At 40.8% G+C, this 25657-nt stretch overlaps 1 protein-coding gene across 1 annotated transcript; it reads right to left on the bottom strand.

The window, feature by feature from the left end:
- Nucleotides 1-365: 365 nt before the first annotated feature.
- On the bottom strand, nucleotides 366-25405 carry LOC104514260 (serine/threonine-protein kinase Nek1-like; the record flags this gene model as incomplete). The annotated part of the gene is made up of 20 exons (XM_010157883.1): nucleotides 366-451; nucleotides 596-674; nucleotides 2071-2179; nucleotides 2747-2938; nucleotides 3599-3751; nucleotides 4379-4613; nucleotides 4699-4767; nucleotides 6233-6406; nucleotides 6965-7060; nucleotides 8705-8782; nucleotides 12011-12094; nucleotides 12618-12701; nucleotides 15417-15519; nucleotides 18582-18713; nucleotides 18796-18971; nucleotides 22618-22692; nucleotides 22786-22833; nucleotides 22957-23010; nucleotides 23248-23307; nucleotides 25248-25405. Coding segments are annotated over 20 exons (2245 nt in total), but the record flags the coding sequence as incomplete, so codon positions are not given.
- Nucleotides 25406-25657: the final 252 nt, after the last annotated feature.

Here is a 25657-nt window from a genome sequence, read left to right as displayed (position 1 = left end):
TTCCTGACTGAACCCAGCACACACCATCCTATACTCATTCCAGAGACTGTGAGCTGCCACTCGCCCCTACGGAGCTGGTCAGGAAACACCTTCAAGAAAGCAGTTAGTTTCATTCACTCTTCTTCAGTCTTCCTGCTTCACAGGTTAAATCCTACTGTGCCACTTGGTTAAATCCTACAAGAGAAAGCCCAATCACTTGGCTGCCAGAAATAACAACTTAGCTTTGCTGATCTCTTCAGCATTTATGATGATAGGGTAGCGATAAATCTGAAAACTGCACACAAGGGAGAAAGCAGACGGTGGAAGTGAGGAGTTCCCTGGTGAACTCCAGCCTCAGAGACACGGTGGCATTCCTCCCTAAGCACCTGGACGTGAAATGCCGAACGGTGAAGTCTTGAGACCCCCACTGCTGCGCAAGCCCCGCCGACACCGTGAACACCGTGCAGTCGTCCTGCAGGGCAGATGTGGCCAGACAAATACAAACACCCGCCAAAACGGTTACGCTATCTGTTCCGGCCTCATTCAGCCTCAGTAAGAAAATAAGAACATTACTGTAGAAAAACAAGTATTCCTTTTTAGTGTTTTTTAAACTTGCCTTTGGGTCGTTTGCATCGAAAAGCCCTGTGGAAAGTCCAATCAGCAGTGAACTTTTGTCTTTATTTTTTGCTGGTGACCTGGAACGTGAAGGAGGTGCACAAGGCTCCTCCTGCGAAGACTGAGCTGACAGGACCGGCGAGGCTGCTGGCACAGCGGTGGGTCGCGTCACCCTCTGGAAGAAGGGTTCAGCTTGCGGACAGCCACTGGAACAAGTTTCTGGTGTGGTAAAAGAAAGTCCCTTACAAATCTAAATAGATTAAAAACCCCAAGTCCTTCAGCAAAAGCTAACTGATGTCAACAGAACTAACTCATTTCTGGTCTACAATAAAAGGGGAAGATAGACCGCACGGTAAAAAGTATTAAAACATCTTTGGATTATTTTAGCAAATGCATTAGAATTTGAAATTCTCCCATTTTAACTGTTGAGAATATAGAGCCCACAGCTATTGCCTGTTTTGTTCTCATGACTTCTAGTGTCTCGTTATCCAGCCCATGCCCAGAATTACGGCATCATACATTTTCACCTGTCGCTTCCTGCCTTATACTACGTTTCTTCAAAGCCACCTCAACATCATTTGCGCAGACACTGGGAAAAAAACCTCACTTTGCTTTGGCCACCCATAAGAAGATGGGGTAGTCTCACCAACGATACCTGACAGTATTTTCTATTCTACTGTAAAATATGCAGATGATCTGAAGCTACTTCAAAGATCTCCAAGCACAAGCAATTCTTCTGTGCCACAAAGATAATCATTTATCATCGTGAGCAGCTGCTTAAAACATTTTTATCCAAGCTGCAGCTCAATATTAGAGATGTCTGTAAGCAAAGCCAATGCTTTTATTAACATCATCAGATTCCATAACATTTTAAATAGTCATTTTAGAAGGTCATAACGTTCAGAAGCTTGGCATTCACTGTGAAGTTATCATGTGGGCCACTGCCCTGTTCACAGGGCAACAAAGCTGTACACAGCCTAGACATGTAGTGTTACATGCTTGCTTCCAAAGTGGCAAAACTAGCACCCACAGTCTGTCTTCCTAATCCATCAGAAATTTGCTCTTTACAAGTATGAACTAAAAAAAGAAAATTTAACCAGAAAACCTGCTCTTTTGGAGCTGGTGGAGAAGCGAAAAGGGACAGATGGCTCCAGTACTCCGTACTGCCAGCTACAGCAAGCAAAACAAGAGACTTCAACTGACCTTCCACAGCTTCCTTGTGTGGCTGCACCTTGTCAGGCACTTCTTCCTCATTTCTTCTGTCATCTTGTGCCCTATTACAAAGTACCCCATCCAGGGGAAACACCATGTAAAACCAGTCATTAGTCTGCTGGAAAAGTCATCAAGGGCAGTAGAAGTAGCACGGCACACCGGCAGTGACGCTTGAGCTAAGCTGTTAACTGATGTAGCTCAATCCTACGCAGTTAAAGCTAATTGTCTGAACTGCAGAACGGAGAAGAAGAGGAGAGTACTTACTTATTTTCCTCTTCTACCCACACTTCGTTAACGGTGACAGGAAATTCCTTACTCTGGTGCGTTTCACCTTTTGTTTCTTCCAACATCTCTGCTTCCAAATCATCAGGCTCTAAAAGTAACAGTCATGTACCTCATCTGAAATTAATTCCAACCAAAAGACGACTATACATTTTAAGGTTACCCTTAAATCCATAAGCTTTAATAATTTTCTGCATTTTGAAGAAACAACTTAGATTTTTTAACCCTAGAGCTAAAAGGTTGTTTCTGATATAACAGAATTTTCCTAAAGCTCCAACAAACTGTCTCCTAAAAAGCTCGGTTGCATTCCCCTCAAAGTCAGCTGGCTGCTGGAATCACACAGAGGAAATACTCTAGCACAGTGAAGGGGGATAAAACCCAAAAAACCCAACTAAAAAAAAATTTGAAGGACTTTAGGATTTCGGTTCTGTTCTAGAGAGTTTTCTGTCAGCAGACAAAAAGGGTTTCTGGAAGTTTACGAAATGCTTTAGTGAAGCAAGTCACAACCCAGGCCCAGAAAGCACTTGGGCCTACCTAAAAGGTGTTAACGAAGAACTGCACGCTACTCATGGGAAGATATCAGAAGTGTTGAGAACCTTAGTTCCCTCATTCAACGGGAAAACAGACTTTCATTAGAATTACAAATGAAACGACCTACCATCCAGCGTAACGGGTTCGCTCTGCCCCCGGGTAGGTCCGGCGCTTCGAGACTCTTCTGGTACGGTCCTGTCAGACTCTGCGAGCCCAGCCGGTACTGAAGGCTGAGCCCCGAGAGCGGGAAGGACTTTCTCTTCCTCCTCCTCTCCTACAACCAGGGACTGATGATCTCCTTCAAGAAGTTCTGCAGTGCCTACCAGGAAATTATTCTGCTATATAAAAACTGCTTTGACACAATGGTAATAAACTACAAGGTGACTACAAGGTGAGAACTTCTGTTTAAAGGAAAACTGAACAGAAAAAATCCTGCATGCCTTTATTGCAACTATTATGAAGAGGAAAGCTAGAAATATTAAGATTTTAATTTTACTTGCTCCATTATCATTAGTACAAGTTTATACTTGGAATTGACATAATTCCTCTTGTTCTTGGGGAGGCTGAAAAGCAGAGGCTGACCAGAAAAAAAAAAAAACAAACCAACCACGGCTATGGAAGCCACACACTAACAAGAGGGTTATAGGACCTACCTAACACAATATTCAGCTGATGGCATCCTTTTCCAGACACACTCGTTTCTACTGATAAGCAAAGTCCAAGACTTTTCAATAAAATGAAGACCCTTCCCTTTCAGCACACCGTTTTTAAGGTCTCACCACTTCACTGCAGGTGAAATATTTTGCTGTCTTCCAGTATCAGCTTGTGCTGACATTCAGAACAGAGGCAACACCCAGAAACGTAAAGCAAGAGTGAGGGTAGAATATGCTTTTATGGCTTCAGAATGGCTCTCAGCAGACAAAGTGGCAATCTGGCACTTCCTACACTTGCAGGGCAGATAATCACCAGCTGCTCTTACCGTTCATTACATCAAGTTCCTCAAGTAAGTCAGTTTGCAGCTGCAACTCTGCTTCTCCTAGGATCTTCAGGACTGAATCAGTAGGGCTTTTGCCCCAGACCTTCCTGTGGGGTTCACCAATATCTAACCTAATCACTTCCCCCAGCGTTTCACCTGTCGGGCCAAAAACACGAAAAGATGGAAACTTTTAATATAGAAAGCAAATACAAGTTTCTAATTTTTACAACCAACCAACCTCCACAAAACTAAACTGCAAAGCCAGAACTTGCGTCACCTCACCCCAAGTCAGGCAGCCTGAAGACTGTGCTCAAAAGTCTACTTTGCCTTCTGCCAATCCCACTTAACAACAGGAGCTATTCCAGGCCAGTTAACAACTTAAAGATCTTTTCAGCAATCCTGGCTCTCCAAAAGAAAACAGTATGAGAAGTGTTTAAAACTGGCATCGGATGGTCTTCCACGTACTTAACTGCTTTTTAGTCTTTGGTAAATGAGTGCCAGTTTAACAGACCCCTACAAAGAAGGCTCAAAGAAAACCACCATCCATTTCCTTAGGTAACTATTTGTTGAAATTTGGAAACTATTTCTGAATCTCCTGCAAGCCATTTAATTCCAAAGCGTCTTATTCCTCATCCAAGGGAACACATAACCACCTGGTTTTTAGCGGCAGCCGACATGCAACTCATAGCAAGTTGATAGTAGGTTGTACTTGCTGCATAAAAACCAGGCACGACACAGGGTAGATTGATTTACTAACATCGCCGTGACAAAAAAAGTACTTACGGTCTGTTCCAGAAAGAGAGTCTTCCATTGATAACTGAGCTAGAGGAACTACCAGCTCAGATGCCCCAGATTCCCATTTTCTGCGATCTCCTAGGAGTGGATGGTCACCTTCTTGCTGTTCCTCGCCATCTTCGGAGCTGGCCGATTCGGAGATGTTTTTACACTCCTTTTTTCCTTTCTCATGTTCTTGAGCTTTAAGATTTTGATTTAATCTTCTCAGAATTTCTCGTTTATTCTGAAATAAGGGCCAAGATATATCACTTAAATTAGTGCCTTTTTTTAATGGAAAATTAAATGAAACTGAAAACAATTTGACATACCTGTGTTGCAAAATCTGGCTTTTTTATTTTCTCCCCAGCTTCCTGGCTAGCAGTTACATTTTCATCCTTCTAGTCCACGAGGCATGAAAAACAGTGTAGAAAAGCACATTAGAAAAAAAACACTCTGGAGAACATTAATAGACATAATAGTGATAAATCACCTCCAAAACCTTTACATTGACAACTCCAGACTGACTGAAAGAGAATGTATGATACTTCTGCTTTTATGGGGCTTCCCAAAGACATAATTTGAAGGGCTGCTTCCATCTTTGACCTGTTCACTCTCTGGAAGTGGTGAGCAAATGGATCAGACTCAGTTTAAGCAGACAAGTGAAAAGTTCAGAGCACGAAACACATAGAAATAAATATGACCTCTATAGCAAAATGCCATAAAGTCCCAATGCCAGAAATGAGCAATTCTATATAAGAAAAAAAACCAAACCCAACTTAAAACGGGAGAGGACAGAGTTAAGGAGCACCTGTAAAGAAAAGCAGAAGGCAGGAGAGACAACTTGGTTGTTATGTAAAACAATCAAACTAAAAATGGAAGGCAAAAATGTAGGACTTCGGCCTTGTACACAAAGATGATGATCTCCAACTGCTTTGTGTGGTAGTTTTTAGTCAGTTATAGTCACTGACTGGAACTATACTACACACTGTAGTTACTATGTAGTGTAGCATAGTTATATTACTGTAAGTCAAGCCATCCACATATAAAAAATTTGCTAATGCCTTAAGTATTTGTCAAAACATGATTTGTTTATGTATAGTTTCACTATATTCCCACACTGGCAGCTTTCACGGTTGCTTACAGTATATAATCCCACACTACACGGAAATCTAGAGATAGCTTAGGTAAACCCACAAAAGCTGGCGTTCAAATGAACACAGATTGTGTGAAAAGTTGCAGCGGTACCGTGGCTCACTTTCACGCTGTTTTACAACTGCTACGTAAATTGGATGGTGGCAGCCAAGGAAAAAGTGTAAGCATTGGCAGTATCCCAGGAAACAGGCATTAGGAAGCCTCTAATACTCTTTTAGAGAACAAGCAGAGACAACACGATCAGATTCAACTCTCAAACTTTCTATTCTTTCACATATTTTCAAACTGACTGCAAATGAGAATTAATATAAAAAGAATCCTACGCCTCAAAGTTTGTTTTCTCACTTCCACCAGGTTACAAACTCCTTAACTCTCCTCTCCAAGAAGCTGATGAAGATGCTGCTTAGTGGATGCTGCCTTCTCCCACTAATCGTGACTACCTTGATCAAGACTGAAACTGCAGCCTAGGGTTCATCTTAAGCCATGCTGTTCAAAACTGACCAAAGTCAAGTTTCAGCATACAGGTCTGTTTCAAAACCTTCCAAGTTTTGGTTTCTTTTTACATTTCATTTTTCTTTTTTTCCCCTTTCCCTTATTAGAAGCAACAAGTATCCTTAATGACTTTTTCTGCCTTAATTTACACATTCTTCAAAACATTATTGATTTTTTTTTTTTTTAAGTTAATTTTACCCTCTTAGCAGAAGTACCTACCACCCCCACTTCCTTCAGAGCAGAAGTGATGGAGATGACCGGTGTGCCAGGCTTCACTGTAAGCTGTGGCTTCAGAAGAGCCGGTCCAAGCTCTTGGAGCTCATGCGTGGGACTGCGCTCCGTAGCTCCCATGTGAAAAGGCACATTAGGATTCTTTACCCCTTTCGCTATCAGCTGTGTAGATTCAATTAAAAAAAAAAGAGTCAGTCAACAAATTAACTTCCAGACTTTGCACGTTAAACACAGCATTATCAAATGGGCTCATGTAAAGCTCAGAAAAAGAAAATAACAGCACACGTTTTCACACCAAAGACAACCTGCCAACTGCACGTGGGGACTACTTCCAGTTTATCAGCTTCACAACACACTGTTTTTTGTAGCAGTGTGTTACGAGTTGAACTTGTATCCAAAGGACGCAACCCACAGCATACGGAAGCAAAAGAAGGTTAAATAAACTTTGGCCCGTTACACAGCATTAATAAAACGCTTAGGGTGATCCTAATGAGCCTTAGGTTTAATGCTCTTAAATTCTTGAGCCAGGCTCTTCATTCCAGTAGACCTGCAATAAGGTGAAGGAATTCTGATTGAGAGATGCTCCCCTCAGTTTCAGAAGGTAAATTAATTACCTAAGCTCGAGAAAACCACCGTAGAAGATTTTAGTTAGGCAAAGATAGGGCACTACATATTTTGCCAGATTATTATTATTTTTGCTCATAAGACTTATTTTCTTACATGTTCTTCCCAGGCTCTTTTCTCTCTTTCATACGCTTCCTTCCTCTTTCGCTCTAACTGTTCTTTCAGAACTGCAGCTCGAGCATTTGCCTGGGCCTACAGTGAACAAACAAGCAAAAAAAGACCAACTTAAAATCATAAAAAGCACCAAGTACCCCATTCCATGGAATGTTTTAAAAGGAAACATGCTTGGATTACTCCATCTTCCTTTCTCTCACTTATTCGTGTAGAGACTGCAAAAGAAGGACTGCCCTGATGACCAAAATCTCCAAGCAAGTATCAGAACTGATCTTTTAAGTTGAAAATAATGGCAACTCCTCAAAATTTAACAGTTCTTGATTTCCATGCTTATCTTTTTAGTATGCACACCAATCTCAGGGTAACCTGAAATCATGATCTCCAATTAAAATTAATTTTGAAGCTAAAAATATTAAAACCAAAATACTAAATATTCAGTTCAAACCTTCTCCACATAAACACAAAACGCTCAAGTTCCTGTTTCACCTCTAGTTCTGAGGTTAGGCCTATGGTTAGCCTGTTTTTACCTTGCTCTTTGCAGACGGTGGGGAAAAAACCCGACAGATCACAGAACAGAGTAATACTTGCTATGTCTTGTCTGGTAGAGAGAGTTATTGAGATAAGAACACCAGTCAAACAGTGGGTTTTTGCAAATCACGCTGGCTTTAAATTTGCTTCTTCACAGGGGTTTATAGCTCACCTTCCAATCCACAGGTCAGCACAGAGAAGTTTTGCCTTCCTTCGTTTTTTTAACTACAATAAAGTTGTTATTTAAGGTACATCTTCCTTTCCATTTCATCATTAAAATGCCATTTCAGTTACACCAAACTGCCTTTAAGACTAACGTTAACCTAGAGCAAAGTCTCAGAGGCAGGAATGGGAACAACCCTTGACTTGCCTAAAATATCCTGTGTCACAACCTATTTTGAAATTACTGAGATAGAACAGTTGAACAGAGTTGTTACCTCAATACAGATAAAATAAAAACCTCTTGCAGGGGATGTCTGTACGACCGAACTATTTGTGAAGGAATTCCTCATAGTCTCTGGTGTGGGTTTAGATCTGGGGTTTGGGGTTTTGAAAGAAGTGGGGAAATACTGCTCAGCAGGCCTAGAATGTTTGTTCTCAACCTGCTCCTCCTACAGACCCACCCAAGGCTGGTTAAAACCCAGTCAAGCTAATCATGTAGAGACAGTTTTGACAAAGAGTGATTAATTAATTGATCTGCTAGAAAAAGTAAGTGAATGGGCAGAAACTGCTGGCTTTAGTTAAAGCCTTAACAGTACATCTTGGAGTCTGTCTCAGAATTGTGCAAGACAGAAATGGCAGAAGAGTGATTACGGGGACGGCAACCCGAAGAAACCCCTGAAACTGAAACAAGAATTGGAACCAGGAGAGAAGAACGCAGCTGAGAGAGGGGATTGTGATGGTCTTTGATCAACAATGAACTCCGGGGACCAAAAGGCTGAGTGGAAATACACAGACTTCGGAACTTATGTAACGGGTATTGACTGAACGGTGCGCGAGGTGAGCTTGGGCCTTCTGCCACGCACTGAGGTGGTGGCCCAACTCTGAGTTGTTAATAAAGCAAACCTAGTGGTACCCATGGCTGGCACGTCATTTCCTTGAGGACTATTGACAGTAAAACTCGATGTAAGAAACTCCGAGATAGGAAACAAATTTGAAACCGGTAACGCCCATCTCCTCCCTCCCCACGGTTACCTTCTGCGCTCCTAGCTTTTTGCGCTTCAGTTCTGCTTCCTCGCTCGACTCTTGTCCATCAGAACTGGCCGCTTCATTCTGCAAAGTAAGAGGCCTCAAAGAATTATCACTAATTCATGTATTTAAAGGCTGAGTGACGTAAGTGACTACTCTTAGCACTCTGTATGACTAACCCTGGCCATCATTTCACCATCTAACTCCTCACTCAGGTGTAACGTCTGCTTGGGCAGACTTCCGTCTGAGATTCGTGGGGGGTTTTTTGCTTACTCGTTTGGTTTTGTGTGGCCGTATTTGCTTTGCAAACATATGAAGCTTTTACAAGCCGGGAAGAAAGCGATGTGTCTGCTGTTGCGAGGGAAGTGACCTGACAAGGCTGGGTTCTCACCTGCCACCCTCCAGCACTGGGGCATGCTCTGCAGGTAAGGTATTCCAGACAGGTTTGACACTCTGGAATTCCAGTTTTCTTCCACCGTATGTGCTCCAAGGAAGGTGGAATGGGTGAGAGTGGGAAATGGAAACAACTAAGAAGATAAGGTCTACTTCTGAAATCCCTGTTTTCAATCTGTCTTACTTCTTTCCACGGCCTCTGCATATTCCTGCTTCCAGAACAGACTGATAAGGGTTAAGCAAAAAAAGGGTTCTGACAGGAATCTGTCGTTGTTCATTACCAACTTGTGCAGACCTTTTATTTTAAATAAACTATTTTAAATAGCCTACCAAATAGTAAGCTTCTTGCAGTATAAGAAAGAGTTATTAGAAATAATCTGGAAAAAACACAAACAAGAACTTTAGGTACATTTTTTAAGTGAAAATTAAAAAAAGGAGGTCATGCCTGCCTTGGCTTCAGTCAATTAACAGGAAAAGAGATGACTGGGAAGAACACTGGAGATTGAGAGTGCTAAATTATTTTTCTGAGGTTTTTCTCAGGCCAAGGAATGAATACATATATTCATTTATTGTATGTAAAATAGGATATTATGCAGTAGTGATAGATTTTAAATTGCTAAACATCAGGAAATAAACGTATCTGTGACGTGATTTGGTCTGAGATGGCACGCTTCTAGAAGTGAACCTCCATGCTAAAGTTGGCTTCCAGAGGTCATCAAGAAAAAAAAAAGAAAAAGCCTCTTAAAATGGTCTCTTTATTCTGAAGATGACTTTAGGCCCACTTCCTGGAAGATACCGATTTATTCTGTGTTCCTCTGCAGGTGGCATACCAGGACATACAGCACTGCTCCAGGTAAGGTGGGAAAGGAAGTTAGGTCCCTAATATGCCTAATAACACGTACAGAGAATTAAGGTCATGGCCAGAGTAACTTTTGTTTGGCTTTACTGGCACCAGTAGCCTTGACCTCCAAGGCTCCTGGAGAGTACCTGTACTTCTGCAATTAACCGCACTGCAGGTAAAACGTGGGTGCCTCTAATTTTGCGAGAAACTGTTGCAGCAGCTCAGTGAAAACTGGAAGAAACAGTGCAGTACAGCAACGGCTCGATCCTGGTAACTTCTTAGCACGGCCCTCAGTGTTGTAAGGGTGCTCAGGAGACCCACTAAGGTGTCCTGGGGCTGTGTACGGAGGTGACTAGTCCCACTGCAGCCGGTTGGAGCTTGTTCAGAACAGCAGAGGAGACACATATAAGTGCAATTAACACCCGATGCAATGAAGACCGCACGTGCTTATGGTGCATCAGCTTAACGTTTTACCTGAATCCCTGCTAGGGATTCACTGACCAGGATCTATAGTTGGTCCCGTGCCAGAGCGAGCCACTAGCACATCTTACAAAGTCTGCAGAGTCTCCTCAGGTAGAAATGTATGTGAATTCTGCTCTGGAGCACTCATTTTAGATTTAAAGGGGCATGGGTTTCTCTTCAATGCACTAAAGAATTTTTGCACCTCAGTCAAGGGATTGAATTTGGCTCTCGTGCATCTAATCAGCGAGATGCTATCAAAGTTAAAATTAAGAAAACGCTTCAAAAGAAGTCATTAATACAGGAAAAAAATCCAGAGTATTTTAGCATTTAAAAAAAACCCCAAACAGCCAAAACCTACAGTAATGTAGAACTCTTTAGCCGGGATGGTGGTCCAAAGAATCGGAGTGGTACAGGGCACGGTCTAGCCTTACATGTCCAAGCACTACAGGCAAGATGCACGAAAGGACTTCACGGATAGGACAGGGCAGGAACATTTCTTGTGTTTTAAATCACAAAGTACAATGTGAATATATAAGCAGGTAGTGACTTGAGGAAACCCAAACCTTCTATTAAGACAAATGGGCAGGAGGATGAAGAACAGACAGACAGGAGTCCAAGATCCCACGGTACGTTAACGAAAAGACGGAAACAAACTCCAGACCATATTTACAACACAGACTGCCTCTCAAATTAAACCCTTCTTTAAAGTAAGTGGACTGCTTATAGCACCTTCCAGTACCTGAAGGGGCTACAAGGAAGCTGGGGGGGACTTTTTACAAGGGCCTGTAGGGACAGGACAAGGGGTAACGGGTTTAAATGGAAAGTGGGGAGGTTTAGATTGGATATCAGGAAGAAGTTCTTCCTGGAGAGGGTGGGGAGGCACTGGGACAGGTTGCCCTGAGAAGCTGTGGGTGCCCCATCCCTGGAAGTGTCCAAGGCCAGGCTGGATGAGGCTTGGAGCAACCTGGTCTAGTGGAAGGTGTCCCTGCCCATGGCAGGGGGGTTGGAACTGGGTGGGCTTTAAGGTCTAACCCAAACTATTCTGTGATTCTGTGATTCCACAGGTGCCTTGGATTATTCAACTGACACCTTAAGAAGTGTTCATTCTGAATATACCTTATAAACATACCGCTTTGTTTTGCTGGATTATAAACATATTTTGGAAAAGTGATGCTTGAAAAAAGGGTATTGATTCAGTTAAGATCTTCTAACTTTAATACACACGTACAGAATGTAGGAAAAGAATTGCTTTGTATGTATTCTGCATGAGTAACATCAAAGAGTGAACTCTGGAGAAGTTCCTGTGACTAAAAGCAAATAAATATAAAGGTGCTAGTGCTTGGTGAGATATTTACGTGTCAAATTCAGATATAGCTTTAGGTTGTCGTGTTTTTAAGACATTTACAGGCACTGAAGCTGCACCCCCTGTGCTGAAACAACAAACAGCTCTTGCATATTCTGGAAGAAGAGATGGATGTTCAACTAACCATGGAACATCAAAAATACCTGTCTATATATAAAACTGCCCATGAGAAAAGTCTTTCCACAGGGACAAAAAACCCCATTCAGCCCACAGGCAACTTCCATAAGTATTTCAGATTATTTTTCAAACCAACCTTCTCTCCACGAAGTTTTGCTTTGATCTGCTGACGTTCATTAAAGTTTTGTAGCCGGATCTGTCTTAATCTTGCCAGATATTCCTAAGGCAAAGAAAGGAAGGAAGTGTCAGTGATACTGAAATTGTCTCCAGTATGGTTAACTTAAAATACATAAGACTGCACAAAAAACAAACAAAAAGGACAAAAAACCAAACCCCACACTATTACTATCAACATATTAGCAGCTATTAATCTGCAGAAAAACTCTCGTCTAATGAAAATAAGCAAACTGGAATGCATGTTTCCCAGTATTAAGCTATCATTACCTTATATAGAACTGCAGGCTAGAAATGGTTACATCTACCACAACAGGATGTCAAATCCGTATGCACATTCAAGAACCTCTCTGAGACAGACTGCTGCAGACAACTATTATTTTGACTATTTAAAAGACCCCAAAGACATCCAAACTCTAGAACTTTATACAATAAATCATTTCCTAGTAGTTTATCAAGTCCTTCTATTCTGTTACAGAGACGAACCATGCAGGCAAACCAGGCACAGCGAAGGTCAGAACAGCGCTATTCGTGTGATGAACAAAGTGGCAAACATGCTGCAAGCGTACCTCTTCCTCCTTGTTTCTGGATTTCCTTCCTCTCGCAGAAATGGGCCTGCCTCCATAGATATCTGCCACGTTTTGCAGTGTACCCTGTTTGCCATTTAATGGTATCAAGTTTCAGGTGGCTGGGGCAATCAAATTATCTGCTTTATCCAATAACTGTTCACATGTTAGAAACCAAATCCACCAACGATCGGCAGTTGTTCCGAAGTTAACCGATAACCCTTTTTCACTTATACAACACATATGACAGTAACAACTCAAAATCCTGAGTAGTCAAAGAGAGACTATTGATTTAACAATATATTGTCTTCACCCTGCAATTCTGACCGTCTCCTACTACAGTAGAAAGCTAAAATTCCAATGGGCACAAGTTTTTCTGCATCTGAATGATATACAAATTGTGGCAGAGTTAGCATTTCTGCCATTGTTGAGCCAAGCCCAAAATAAAAGTGGGTATGCTCTTAGATCATGCTTTTATCCACAATGAGGACTTATTAAAAAAAAATGTACTACGTGTAGCAAACTCAAAAACCTACTAGCATACCGAAATATAGGTGCTACATCTAACAAGCTGTGTTAAATGTCCAATAGGTATGTATTCACGGTGGATAGTCCTGGTTAGTGTGGTGCATTCAGTGTCCTAACTGTCACCAAAAAGGGTTCAACCTTTAAAGAAGTCCAATACAAGACAGTACAAGAATCATTGAACTGCAGGATTCCTGCTTGGATTAAAATCCAAAATATTGAAATGATTTTGTTCATGATACACCAGAATCCTCTGCTGTACGGGTTAAAATATCTTGATTCCTTAACATATGATAAAAACAGTAGGCATACATGTGGTAGGTCATATGTGGACCTTCTGCCTTATAAAATACCAGGGCTTTAGCTTTCTTGAGCTTGAGTAGTGAGAACCATTAGTAAGTAAATACTCCAGTTAATTTCTTGATAGGGAGGACTGAATCCAAATATTCTGGCTAAATACTGCCAGATTGAGCAAAACAACCCAGCAATTCAAGGAAACGGCACATTTCTGCACTTGGGTGGTTGGGGTATCAGAGAACAAACTGAAGCAGTCGTCCTGGTGGGTAAGAAGTAGCATACATTCACAAGGAATCCCTGAATTCTGGTTTCAGCTCGAGTTAAGTCATACAGAACAGGAAGGATTTTTTCCATATTCACCTTTTCAGAAAACATTTGGGTTTCTTTTGAACTCCTTTATGCATGTTCTCGAGCTTTACAAATCTAACTGGCACTACTGTTCTTCATTCTAGCATTCACGTCAGTTCACTTTTTTCAATCAGACTCATGATACCACTGCTCTTAAACAAGAGACAGCGTTAGGGTTAGGCACTCGAGATCCTATTTCCTTTCTGCAGATTGCTAACTTTGACTCATCTGCCTACATCAGAATTTTCATAGACCAGGACTTGATGTTTTGCAATGCCACACAACTACAGCCAAGTAGTAAAATTAGGTCAGCAGGTCTCTTAAAGAAGAGATGACTGAAAATATCAGCAGCAGCTCAACTACCAAGTCAAAATTCAGACCACCACTTGAAAGTTAAAATTGACAGCAACTATATATTAACTGAAACTGGGTAAATCAGTGTGAGACATTTGAATTACAACAGAGAATAGTCCCATCCCTATATGAGAAATAGGGCCAGCTAGTCAAATTGTATTCCTGCACAAAGAGAAGGAAGCTGCTGAGAACTTCTACAAGGGCAAATGAGAGTCCGTGGATTTGGAACTCTGACCTCGAGTTAACCGTCCTGAACATCTGGGAGTTACTCTTACAGCTCTTCAGTAACCTCCCTGCTTTATTATGGTAGCCAGTTAAGAATAAAACACTGTGGCTCAAGTGAATACATTAGAGAATCCTGAGAAACAATAACCCAAATACTTGGGCATCTTGCACTGATCTCATCCATTATAGTGATGCCAACAAAGTCAAGAACAAACCGGAAGCAGATCTACTGAGAACTTGTCTAAGAAGAGGCAGTCTTAACAAGAATTGTTCATTTTTTCCACAATTATTTACTGGTCTCGGAGGTTTTAAAAACCAGAACCATAGTTTTGAAGTGGAAGACTCATTCCTTAAAACATATACCCTAATCTAAGGATACTTCACCATCAAAGCATTTAAGAATTGCTCAGTCTAAGTGAAATAATCTCTGAAACAAAGACCTGGCTGCAAATCACGATCTGATATTCAGCTGCAACTCAGGAGATGCCTCTATAAGCCTGCAGTCGGTCTCTTCTCACTGCAATGCCAGCACAGTCAGTTCAGTTTTGTGACTTGGTTAAATATGAACAGGGTGGAGAAGCACTCAAAAAGCAAAAGTCTCCACATTATGCAAACACATGGTTCGACCACACAAAGTCCTAGCGCAAACGAGTCATGTCCAAGGGTGTTTTTGTAAAACACGCCACTGAGTCTGATGGGCTTTATCACCTCAATCAGCAAGCTACTGAATAAGGAAGTTTAATTTTAACCAAAACTTTCATTTCCATTCTCTGTTCATAGCTTTAATGTTCTAAAATTCAGACACATGCAAAAGACACATGCAAAAAAAAAAAGGTATTTTCCTGTGTTAATAAACTTACAGTAATAAGTATTGCACAATTCTGTAACATTTTAATAAAATCAACAAAATGCAAAAAACCTACCTCTCATTCTCTTTTTCTTTAAAATACTTAAGGAAGATATTTAGCTAGCATTTCACTGTTATGATGCTACTTCAAAGATTCATAAAGCATGCTGAAAGAATAATTTACATAGGAAGACCACATTCCATACCATGTGTCCCTCAGCTCGAGCTTTGTTTTCCATGGCTTCTCTCTTTCGTTGCCAGAATTCTTCAACTTGCTTTGCTCTCTCTGCAGCTATCCACCCTTTTTGCCTAAGTAATTGCAATACAACATAGCAAGATGAAAGTGTCTGAAACATAACACTCAACCCCCCTCTCCTCCCTGCTTTTATTCTAACTAGGACACACACAAAAAGAAGTCACTTTCCATGAGTGAGGCATCTTCAAATAAGGCCTTTCATCAGCCAGAACACACGTCAGACTTCCACAAAACGGAGGAAAACAGGCTCCAATAAGTTAAAAGAACAATTAAAAACCCAAACATAACACCACGTTGTCCCTCCGTATCTCGGTTAGCAAAACAAAAATGAGCGTCAAAACACAGTCTTGGTGCGATTACTTCGGCAAATGTCTCAGCTTGTTTCATTAGCGTCATCATTTGTGAAAAAGACGAGGGCTTCCCTTGGGACATGAGCAAGAACTCATCACATGAGCCAGTCACAAGGTCAATACTGCAGCGGTCATTCAAGACTGGCCTATGTCTGGAGTATGAGCTTGCACCACTTAGATAATCCGTACAGTGCTAGTATTCTCCAAGTCTTCTGCAACTCCTTTGGGGGGATTTTTTTTTTTTTGTTAGTTTGTTTCTAAAGGGACTGTGAAGGAATTTTCCTACCTTATAATTAGCCAGAACAAGATGGGTTTTTTTCCCATGTTTCACCCTGCTTGGGTAGACGAGAAGGCTGTGTTCAAGTTACTGTAACTGAGCATCTGGCTAGTCTCCTAGTACATATATTCAACTGTTCTGTAGAGGGAACCAGGTTCTGGCAAATTGGATAGAATTGGGCTCAGAAGAAGTTTTCTATTTAAAAAACACTTGGAAACGGTGTAAGATATTCTAACAAATGGTGGAATGATGAGGCAATCCCCTTGCTAAGGTTGCCCTAGCCTCATCTGACTGATGAGAATTAGGGGTCCAGCAACAGGCATGAAGAAATTGGAATAAATTAATAGCAATAACCCATCGGGCTGACGCAGTTAAATAATTCTGCAATGCAGGAGCCATCGTTAATAACTGACAAACGAATTAGCACGCTAGTTAAACATCGTTACATCTTGCTTTTCCTCTCTCCTCACCACTCCCCTCTCTCCCAAGCAACAAGGAAATTAAATAATTTCATATGCTACAATTCCTGAAGAGGAAAATGGAGATAAAACTACTTTGATACAATAAGAAACCAACTGCCCTTACTCTGAGAAGACAACACAAACCAGGTAAGTGTTACTGGTAAAGAAACAAACACTTGAGTATCTTCATATTTGTGTATTTGACTCACTGAAAGACTTTGACTGTAACTGTTCATTACACAGGAACTCAACTGGTGGGTAGTGAAACCTGTCCAAACCCATGTCATATAGCGGAATGAAATTGCTTCTAGATAATAAAGTACAAATACTTACCGCATTTTAAATGCTAAGAAACAACACCTCAATGTAAGGCTAAAGATAATCCAGTTGATAAATAGGAAAAAAAAAATCCCTGCCTATTTTGAAACTTCTGTGCAGCATTTTCATTGAGTGCTTCTAGGTTCATGTATTTGAGAAATACTGAAACAGTTTATCTTCGTGAACTCCGTATTATTCATAATTTACAGCCCTCTACTATTGCTCCTCTCAATTTCAGCACATTTAAAACAGTTTACCCAGGTGTAGCCAAGTAACATTTAATTTAATATTGCCCAATGTGAAAGGCAAACAGTGTTTCTTCATCTAGGCAAGATCTGGGGATTGTGGCACTTTGTGCAAAGCGTTGAGAGTAACGAGAGGAGGATGGAAATACACGTCTACAGCTGCTAGGAAATTTACCTTCCAGTACCGGGTTGTACCAGAAGAAATTTTCGTTAGCTCACAACAGACCCAGCTGCTATAGAGAAAACAACATATACCTTGTGGCTTGTCCCCATAGGAAGCTCAGTAACGCTTCACACACCAATCTTGTAGAAAAAAAAGGCATTTCCTCATTTACAGCTCACAAGTGTGGACACAGTTCTTTGGGCAATATTAACAGATCAAAAGGAGAGCAAAGAAGTTTTGAGGAAGATACTTGAAAGAGTGCAATAATTCTTAAAAATTAAAATCAATGCTTCTTTACAGTCCTTTTATGTACAAAATACTCAGTTTACAGTAATTGGAAAGAATAACAACAAAGAATTTCAGAGGGCCATGAAGATGCTCTGAGGGCTGGAGCCCCTCTGCCCTGGGGACAGGCTGGGAGAGTTGGGGTGTTCAGCCTGGAGAAAGGAAGGCTCCGGGGAGACCTTATAGCACCTTCCAGTGCCTGAAGGGGCTACAAGGAAGCTGGGGGGGACTTTTTACAAGGGCCTGTAGTGACAGGACAAGGGGTAACGGGGTTAAATTGAAAGTGGGGAGGGTTAGATTGGATATCAGGAAGAAGTTCTTCCCGCAGAGGGTGGGGAGGCACTGGGACAGGTTGCCCAGAGAAGCTGTGGATGCCCCATCCCTGGAAGTGTTCAAGGCCAGGCTGGATGAGGCTTGGAGCAACCTGGTCTAGTGGAAGGTGTCCCTGCCCATGGCAGGGAGGTTGGAACTGGATGGGCTTTAAGGGCTCTTTCCACCCTAACCATTCTATGATTCCATGAATAAACATCACCAAATTAGAAGTTGCGCATCATTGTAACACCTGGCATTTGCATCTCGATGAAGAAAGCTCCTAGAAGTTTTCCACCCATCAATAAACAGGAGCTAACAAATGTGGGAGCATTCCAGACACTCTCCAGTGCTAGAGAGTCAAACAGATGTAGAGAAGGAAGCACCTTCTTAGATAACACAAAAAGTGGACTATGAAAAAATCAGAGGAGGTTTATAATGTTATCTACAACTGCATTAAGCCAAGAATTTTTGGCTGAAATCTAGCTTAGATACAGTTGTTAGTAACGCATTTTTCCACCTCTGAGGAAGCCAAGGTTTCCATTGTTTCTAAAGAACCGTGGTCTGCGAGGGACTAACACACAAACAGATGGCACAGTACCAACGGATAACAGCGATCTTGAGAACTGTCTAACTACTAAATGAAACAAGACATGGAACAAGAATCTAACATGTAGGGACAGATTTATGGGTTATCACAGTCCAACCTGTTTGCACTGGCTTGTTTTGACACATCCTTCAATCTTTTCACTTTTTTCCTAACTGCACCAGCATCAGGTAAATGGTGATGACCTGCAGGCCCCTTAGGAACTCCTGGACGTACTCCAGGTGGAATTCCTCTGTAGATAAATACGTACAGTAACTTTCATTACATTCATCTGAAGCAGACCACATGCAAGTTCAAATGGAAGGTCGCCATACCTTTCACCAACTTCTCGGCTTTGGACTTTCGCCCTCAATCTGGCTTCCCTCTCTTCAGCTACCCTAACGTTTTCTTTTTGCTGTTGCATCTGGTCAAAAATAGCATGATAGTGTTCATATTGTCCTCTGGAAGACACAGGAAAAGGACCAACACCACCTCCGCCATAATATGGAGCCTGGAAATCAAAAGGGGTAGGGTTGAAATTTCAAACACTGGTTTTAACAAGTCCTTCCAATTTTCACCTCTTCAGCGGAATAAACACATTAATATGCCCTGAATTGGTCCCAGTTTTATTCCTGGCATGTCACCATTTTAATGAATTACAAGATAGACAAATTAAGAACTTAATTTTCTGCTAGCACTCCATAATAACACAGCATTCTACCTTCCTCTGATAATAGTCTAGTTATACACAGAATGTCTGTCACGCATTTTGGAAGTTATTGGTAACAAATCCATTCCAGTATCATTGGAGATAGATGTTCTATGTGGCAAAAATCAAAGTTTTAGCACAAAAGTTAAGAAGTGATACAGTACTAACTGAAACACTAACAAGTGATTCGTAGCCAAACCCCTATTTTTTCATGAAGCTGGAAACAGTTAAGCACACTTCTAAGGTTGCTGAATAGCATTATGTGCAGATTTATCCGAGAACCCCCATTGTCATCAACATTTAATTTAATTTGGCTTCATCACCTGAATTGAGATGCTTCCCTACTACAGCTCAGATCAGGGGAACATCTACCACAAGCTACTGTTTTATGCGAATTCTCTCTCTCCCTCTCAAGGAACTAGAGTTCCTACAGAACCTTCCCATGCAAATAACAAAACAAGACATTGCAAGCAGCTGTGTAGAGCAGCAGCCAAGGATGGATGGATGCAGAAAATGTCAAAGCAAAGTTAAGGTTGCCAGCACATGCATAAAAATGTTCCCTTTACACCTGGGGGAGGCAGTCAAATAGCCCATGGCAGTAAATCTATGGAATTTGTTTTAACAATAGTGTCAACATTCCTTTCAGAATTTTACATAAATTTAGTATTTTAAATAAATTTAAATAGGTACATGCAAATGTGACAGCTTTAAGACTGCCTACTTGGTTCTTGGACAGATTATATTTGACAACAGAATTTAGCTCACATTCTGAGTTTCAGTCACTCACCACCTATCAATAGCTCCCCATAATCCACATGATCGAATACTAACTCTGAAAGATCTATCCAGGAATTCAAATAAATGCATGGGTAAGCAGTTCATCTGGATAAAATATTTGACTATACAAGACTATAGTTTCTAGGAATGGAAGGCAAAGTCTTGCTTTAGACACTATTCAAGGTTCTACTTGTCATTAGGAGCTCAGCTTTCACAAGGATTACCTAAAGGAATAGTACGATCAATCTCTAGGCAACTGCTTTGAAGCTGGTGCTGATCACAGTCTGCAGAACAGTCACAGCCCTGCTAGAACCAGAAACCCAAAGCCAAATTCCCTGCTTTCCCTCAGAATCAGGTGCCAGCAGCCAACCCCAAACGACAAAAGGAGAAAGTTCTGCAGTGCATGACCCTGCTGTGCCTTCGGAAGAGGCTACATGGCTTGCATTATTGGAAAGCTTGAACAATGCTATTCAACAGTTGCTGGATACAGTTTTCCCGCTGGAGAAAGGAAAAGGATAACTAATTCAGTAATAGTATAATAGTATACGGAAACCTGAAGTGATGACAACTTCGTGGCCTGCAGCCAGATTTGTACTGAACTATCCAACCTGGAGAAGACACCTCAACAAACTTAAAAGCACGTTTCCATGAGATTTTACAGCAGTAACTTAGTAAAAATATACACAGCCGCTGAACCTCGACTGAGAGTACCGACAGCGACACAGCTGTAGCTACAGCAGAACAAGTTACCCGTTTGCGGTGTCTAAGGACCCTGCAATAAAATTCTCAGAGTTCATAAGAAACACAGTTGTTTTCAGGAACGTATCTAGCTCTGATGCAAAGGTGACAACGCTGATACACCGTGTCGTATGGAAGCCTGCCTTGGTGCCTGCCAGTTTTCACCCTGAGAGAGAGAACGGCATAGGAAACCGGGCTGGGTTTAGCTGGGACGCAGGTAATTTTCTTCACAGTAGCTAGTCGGTGGCTGTGGGTTTGGATTGGTGCTGAGGAGAATATTGATGACACCGATGTTTTCACTTGTTGCTGAGGAATATTTATACCAAGTCGAGCACTTGTTCAGTTTCTGACACTGCACCTGCGTTCCCAGCTTCTTCTCTACAAGAAGTGGGTGGTGAGGAACACAGCCCGGACAGCTTACCCCCCCTGACCAAAGGGGCGTTTCATGCCATCAAACGTCATGCTCAGGATATAAGTTGGGGGAGTTGGCCGGGAGGGAAATCGCTGCTCGGGGACTGCCTGAGCATCAATCAGCTGGTAGTGAGCAGCTGTATCATTTTGTTCTCCTTCCCTTTTCCCTAGTTTTATTTAACTATATACCATTAGCATTATTACGATGATATTTTTATTACATATTGTATTATTGTAGTATTTTTATTACATATAGTAATTATTTCATTTCACTTACTTTCAATCGTTAAATTGTTCTTATCTCAATCCACAAGTTGTCTTATTTTTTTCCTCCAATTCTCTCTCCCATCTTAATGGGGGAGAGGGGCGAAGGTGAGTGGCTGTGAGGTACTTGGCTGCTTCCTGGCGCTAAACCACAACAGAACCAAGTGATGTTTTTTGATTTTTTTTTCATTAAATAAATACCTGGTTGTTTTTAAGATCTGCTATGCTTAAGTTTGCTTTGGTATTTAAGCTGTACTTATATGATGTGTGGCACACATCCAAAGATGATATCTATTTTGAAATAATATATTTAACAAGCAGCTACTGAAGTCTGGTCAAGCGCTCGCCTATTCCTCATTCTTGCAGAATGAACAGAAAATAGAACTTCTGTTTGTTTTGACTTTACTGCTCAGTCAGAGCATGTCTACAAAAACCTTGCTAAACATGTTTAGGCCAAGTATTTTTGTAAGACTCACTACCATCGCAACAAACAGCTGTGTTTTAATCCATTTTCTATTGACAGATAGGTTTAATCCACAGCAATACTTAAATCCCTGCTCTGGCTCTGTCTGATGAAAGTACCCAGACCTTCATATTCAAGTCACTTCATGAAACTACTTCCCAGAACAGTTATGTTTCCATTAAACTGTGACACAGACGAACAGGCAAAAAGAAACGTCACAGGAATCAGATTATCTAATTAAATTATGTAAGAAGTAACCAGCTAAAGAGTTTACTGCTTTCAGAAAAAAAAAAAAAATTAGAATTACTCAGAATTTTTTGTCCCCCTCCTGAACAACTTATCAGTATATAAAAACATTTATAACGCTAAATAATGAAGAATGTGTAGAAGCAGGTGTTTAATACTGGGGGAGAGGTCCATTATCATAATATGGGAACCAGGAAAAAGGTTTCAACACAAGAATTGAAGAACAAACTTGAATATGGAAGAAGCTGTTCATGCAGAGATACAGCACAGGAAGCGTAGCAAAAGCCAGAATGGTAAAGTGGTGCGTGAAGACCAAAAGAGAAGAGATTCAGGAATTGCATACGTATTAAAAATGAAAATTGCACATGATCTCCAAAAAGCCAGGGAAGAGAGTCTGCTATAGAGCTGCTCTTAAATTGCCCACAGATTAATAATGGGCAGCCTCAAGGATTGACCTCCAAGAGCAGAGCTTTCTGAAACGAGAAAGCCACGCCAGATAACCAAAGGTGGGGGAACAGACTACACCACATTTCTGCATCTGCTGCCAACCTTAACATCACCACCTCCACCTGAACCAAGCACATTCCTCCATCCTTGTTCCCTGGCTCTGTTTATTCGTTCCATCTGAAGGAGAAAACAACACAGGAAAATATAATTCAGGGAATCACTAAGTAAAAAACTGAACTTTGTTATTAACACATTTAAAACATATTTTACCCTTTCTTTTTCCAATCTTCTCATTTCATCTGCCTTCAGTAAACTGATCTGCAATGTATAAGGATTAAACATCTTTAGTAACTGGGAAATAAGAACTACTCCACCACAGGAGGAGATATTTCCTTAAAATTACTATGGGTGGGAAAAGAAAGGCTCAGGGATTATGTCTACCTGATCTCTCTGGCGTTTTTCAGGAAATTCTAACCTTTTCTTTTTTGAAGGTTCCTGAAAAATAAACATATAATTTGGTTTATTACTGAGCCATTATTCTGCCTCTGTCAAGATAGGCTAGTGCTCCAATTACTAGTCCACAAAGATTAGATTTTTTTTTTTTTTTTAAATAACTTAGATAATCTTTGGGAAAAAAGATCAGGAGGAAAGGTGTGAATGTTTCATTTTGTCATTCTTGCTCTGGGCTTAGCTTTTGCTCAGTCTGAAAATTAATAGATGATTTCAAGTTACCTCAAACATTTTCCTCCTTTCTTCTCCTGGATTAATTTTCTTCATTGGTGTTGGAAAGGCCTAGACAAAAGGTGAAACTTCAAATTAGACAGCACAATGTCAGAATAAGAGAAAAATTCTAATAGGGAAAAAAAAAATCTTAAACCCACAACTTTTGAATGTGCAAAATGGGGTTTAAAATAATTAATCACTCAGGAGGTTTAAAATGGAAAGCACTGCTAGGATCTAGGGGTAAACGCTACCGTACTTGTTCATCCTCTACTAAAAGCTCTGTCTTGCAAGCTGAAGGCAGTATTTTTTAAAGCTGTTTTGTCTCAATTTTTCTTCTCTGCCAATATCATTCTGCATTACAGTCTTTTCCCATTATAAGTCTTTGAGAGTCCCTAGATATTGATTCTCATATTTGGAGAACAGATTTATTAGGTCATCCTTCTGCTCCTTTGCTCGGGTAACTCTAACCAGGCTTCTTGTTACCTATGGAAAAGGAGAATGCAGCCACTACTGAACACCCAGTAAAGCAGCAGCTATACATAATAAACCATGCTGTCTTCTCAAAAATGTGATGGTTACTTGTAAAGCCTTTTTTTCTGATGGCACTAGAACACAGAAAGCTTAATAATATTTTCCTTTGATTACCCAAAATCCTATCACGCGAGTACTTTAAAAGCAGGTATTTCAGAAGACAGGAGCCTTTAGAGACTTAAGTCAATGTAGTTCAACTACAGGGAGTTAATGTAATGTCACTAAACGAAGGAGATGATTGCTACATGCTCCTCTGAAAAGCCAGCTGAGAGCTGCGAGCTTACACTACCCTGGAACAACAGAAAAGAGAAGAGAATTTCTACTATACAGTAGCCATTTTTTCTATCCTACATTTTATCCCCTATCACTAGGTATAATCCACACAAAGAATTTGCAATGTTACCGACTCCTTACATAGCACAAGAGGATATTTCCTCAGCCTCTCCTCTAACACTTCAAGTTCCTGTACAAATTGGAGTGGTGTTGGCTGGTGAAGCTGACCACAAAATGCACCAGACTAGCAGATGGCTGTGCAATCAGGCCTTGGAACCTAAAACCCCTCATGGTTTCATGAGGAAACACAAGAAGTCTGAACACAGGGTTCAGACAAGTTAAGGGAACACAAGATGCCTTTTGCTTGCTCTCAAACCGTGTATCACAAGTCAACAAGGCTTGTGTGATCAAGGAGTTTTTCCTTAACTTCTGATAACTTTTGAACCTCAAGGAGAATTTATAACTTGGGGGTAATTTTCTAACCACCTATCAAATTTGACACAGATAGAGATCTTTGAGATAGAGATCTTAGTGTTATGTTCTGCAAAGTGCCACGGGGAGAAGGAAAGAAAGAAAAAAAACCCCAAGACCCACCAAAAAACCCACAACAGCAACATTACTTATTCAGAAAAAAATTTTAATTAGCTCTTTCCTGAAGTGGGAGCTTCCTGGTTGCCAGTTGTTTGGCATGTGCATATGGCTCAAAACTAGTTGTATCAAACATCTCCTGGTCATGAAGTAATTAAAGGAATAAAGAGAGAGAGAGAAGTTTTATGTAATAAGGAATACAGAGAACATGAGATTATTTTTGAACAAGGAAGAAAGATGCAGAGATTCTTAGCCAGTGTCAATGATCTTGGTACACCTGACAGACTTAAAATCCTTCTAAGAGTAGTCAACACCAACACAGGAACTGAAAACATTCACAGCACATCTAATTCAGCAGTGGAATTAAAAAACAAAACTCAGGTAGGAATCTCCAAAAATCATTAAATGAAAAACAACTAGAAAAAACCCCAAGCCAACCAATAATGAAGCAAGCAAAGCATTTAAACTAGCACAACCTTCTCTGCAGATCCATGTGTCCACATAAAAGACATTTTGAAAAGGAATGTGTAGTATTTCCACAGCATTTAAGTAAGAACATTCATAGCATTTAAATAATACAAACAAAAGTTCAATTCAAGTAACTTGGGGCTTCTTACCTGTCTAGATTTAGCCAATGTTTTTTTCTCATTTGGCTTTTTAGGCACATCACAAGACTTCCTCATCACTAACGGCACTCCGTATTTTGCAGCAGGTTTGGTAATTTTCTGAGCTGGAGCAACTGAAGTCAGTATTTGTTCTTGAGCTGATCTTTTAGCTTAAGAGAAAAAAACCCAATGTTTTACAGCTATTCAGGCTAGCCAGTGTACCATATTTCCCTTTCCCAAGGTCTTGGAACATCAAAGCTGGAGGAAAATGGGTGAACTATTAACATCTCATTCATGTGAGCTGATGTCTAAGTGCAATAAATCCAGTTGTCCAAATCAGCTCATCTAAACTTCACGCTTGATAAGAAATATCAGAACACAATCCTTGAGTTTTTCACTCTCAACACTTCAAACTGGAGATC

The sequence above is a fragment of the Eurypyga helias genome, unplaced genomic scaffold, assembly GCF_000690775.1.
Source record: "Eurypyga helias isolate BGI_N326 unplaced genomic scaffold, ASM69077v1 scaffold9548, whole genome shotgun sequence".
NCBI classification, from domain to species: domain Eukaryota; kingdom Metazoa; phylum Chordata; class Aves; order Eurypygiformes; family Eurypygidae; genus Eurypyga; species Eurypyga helias.
Note: the sequence above shows the minus strand (reverse complement) of the source record. Positions and strands in the feature narration are given on the sequence as shown.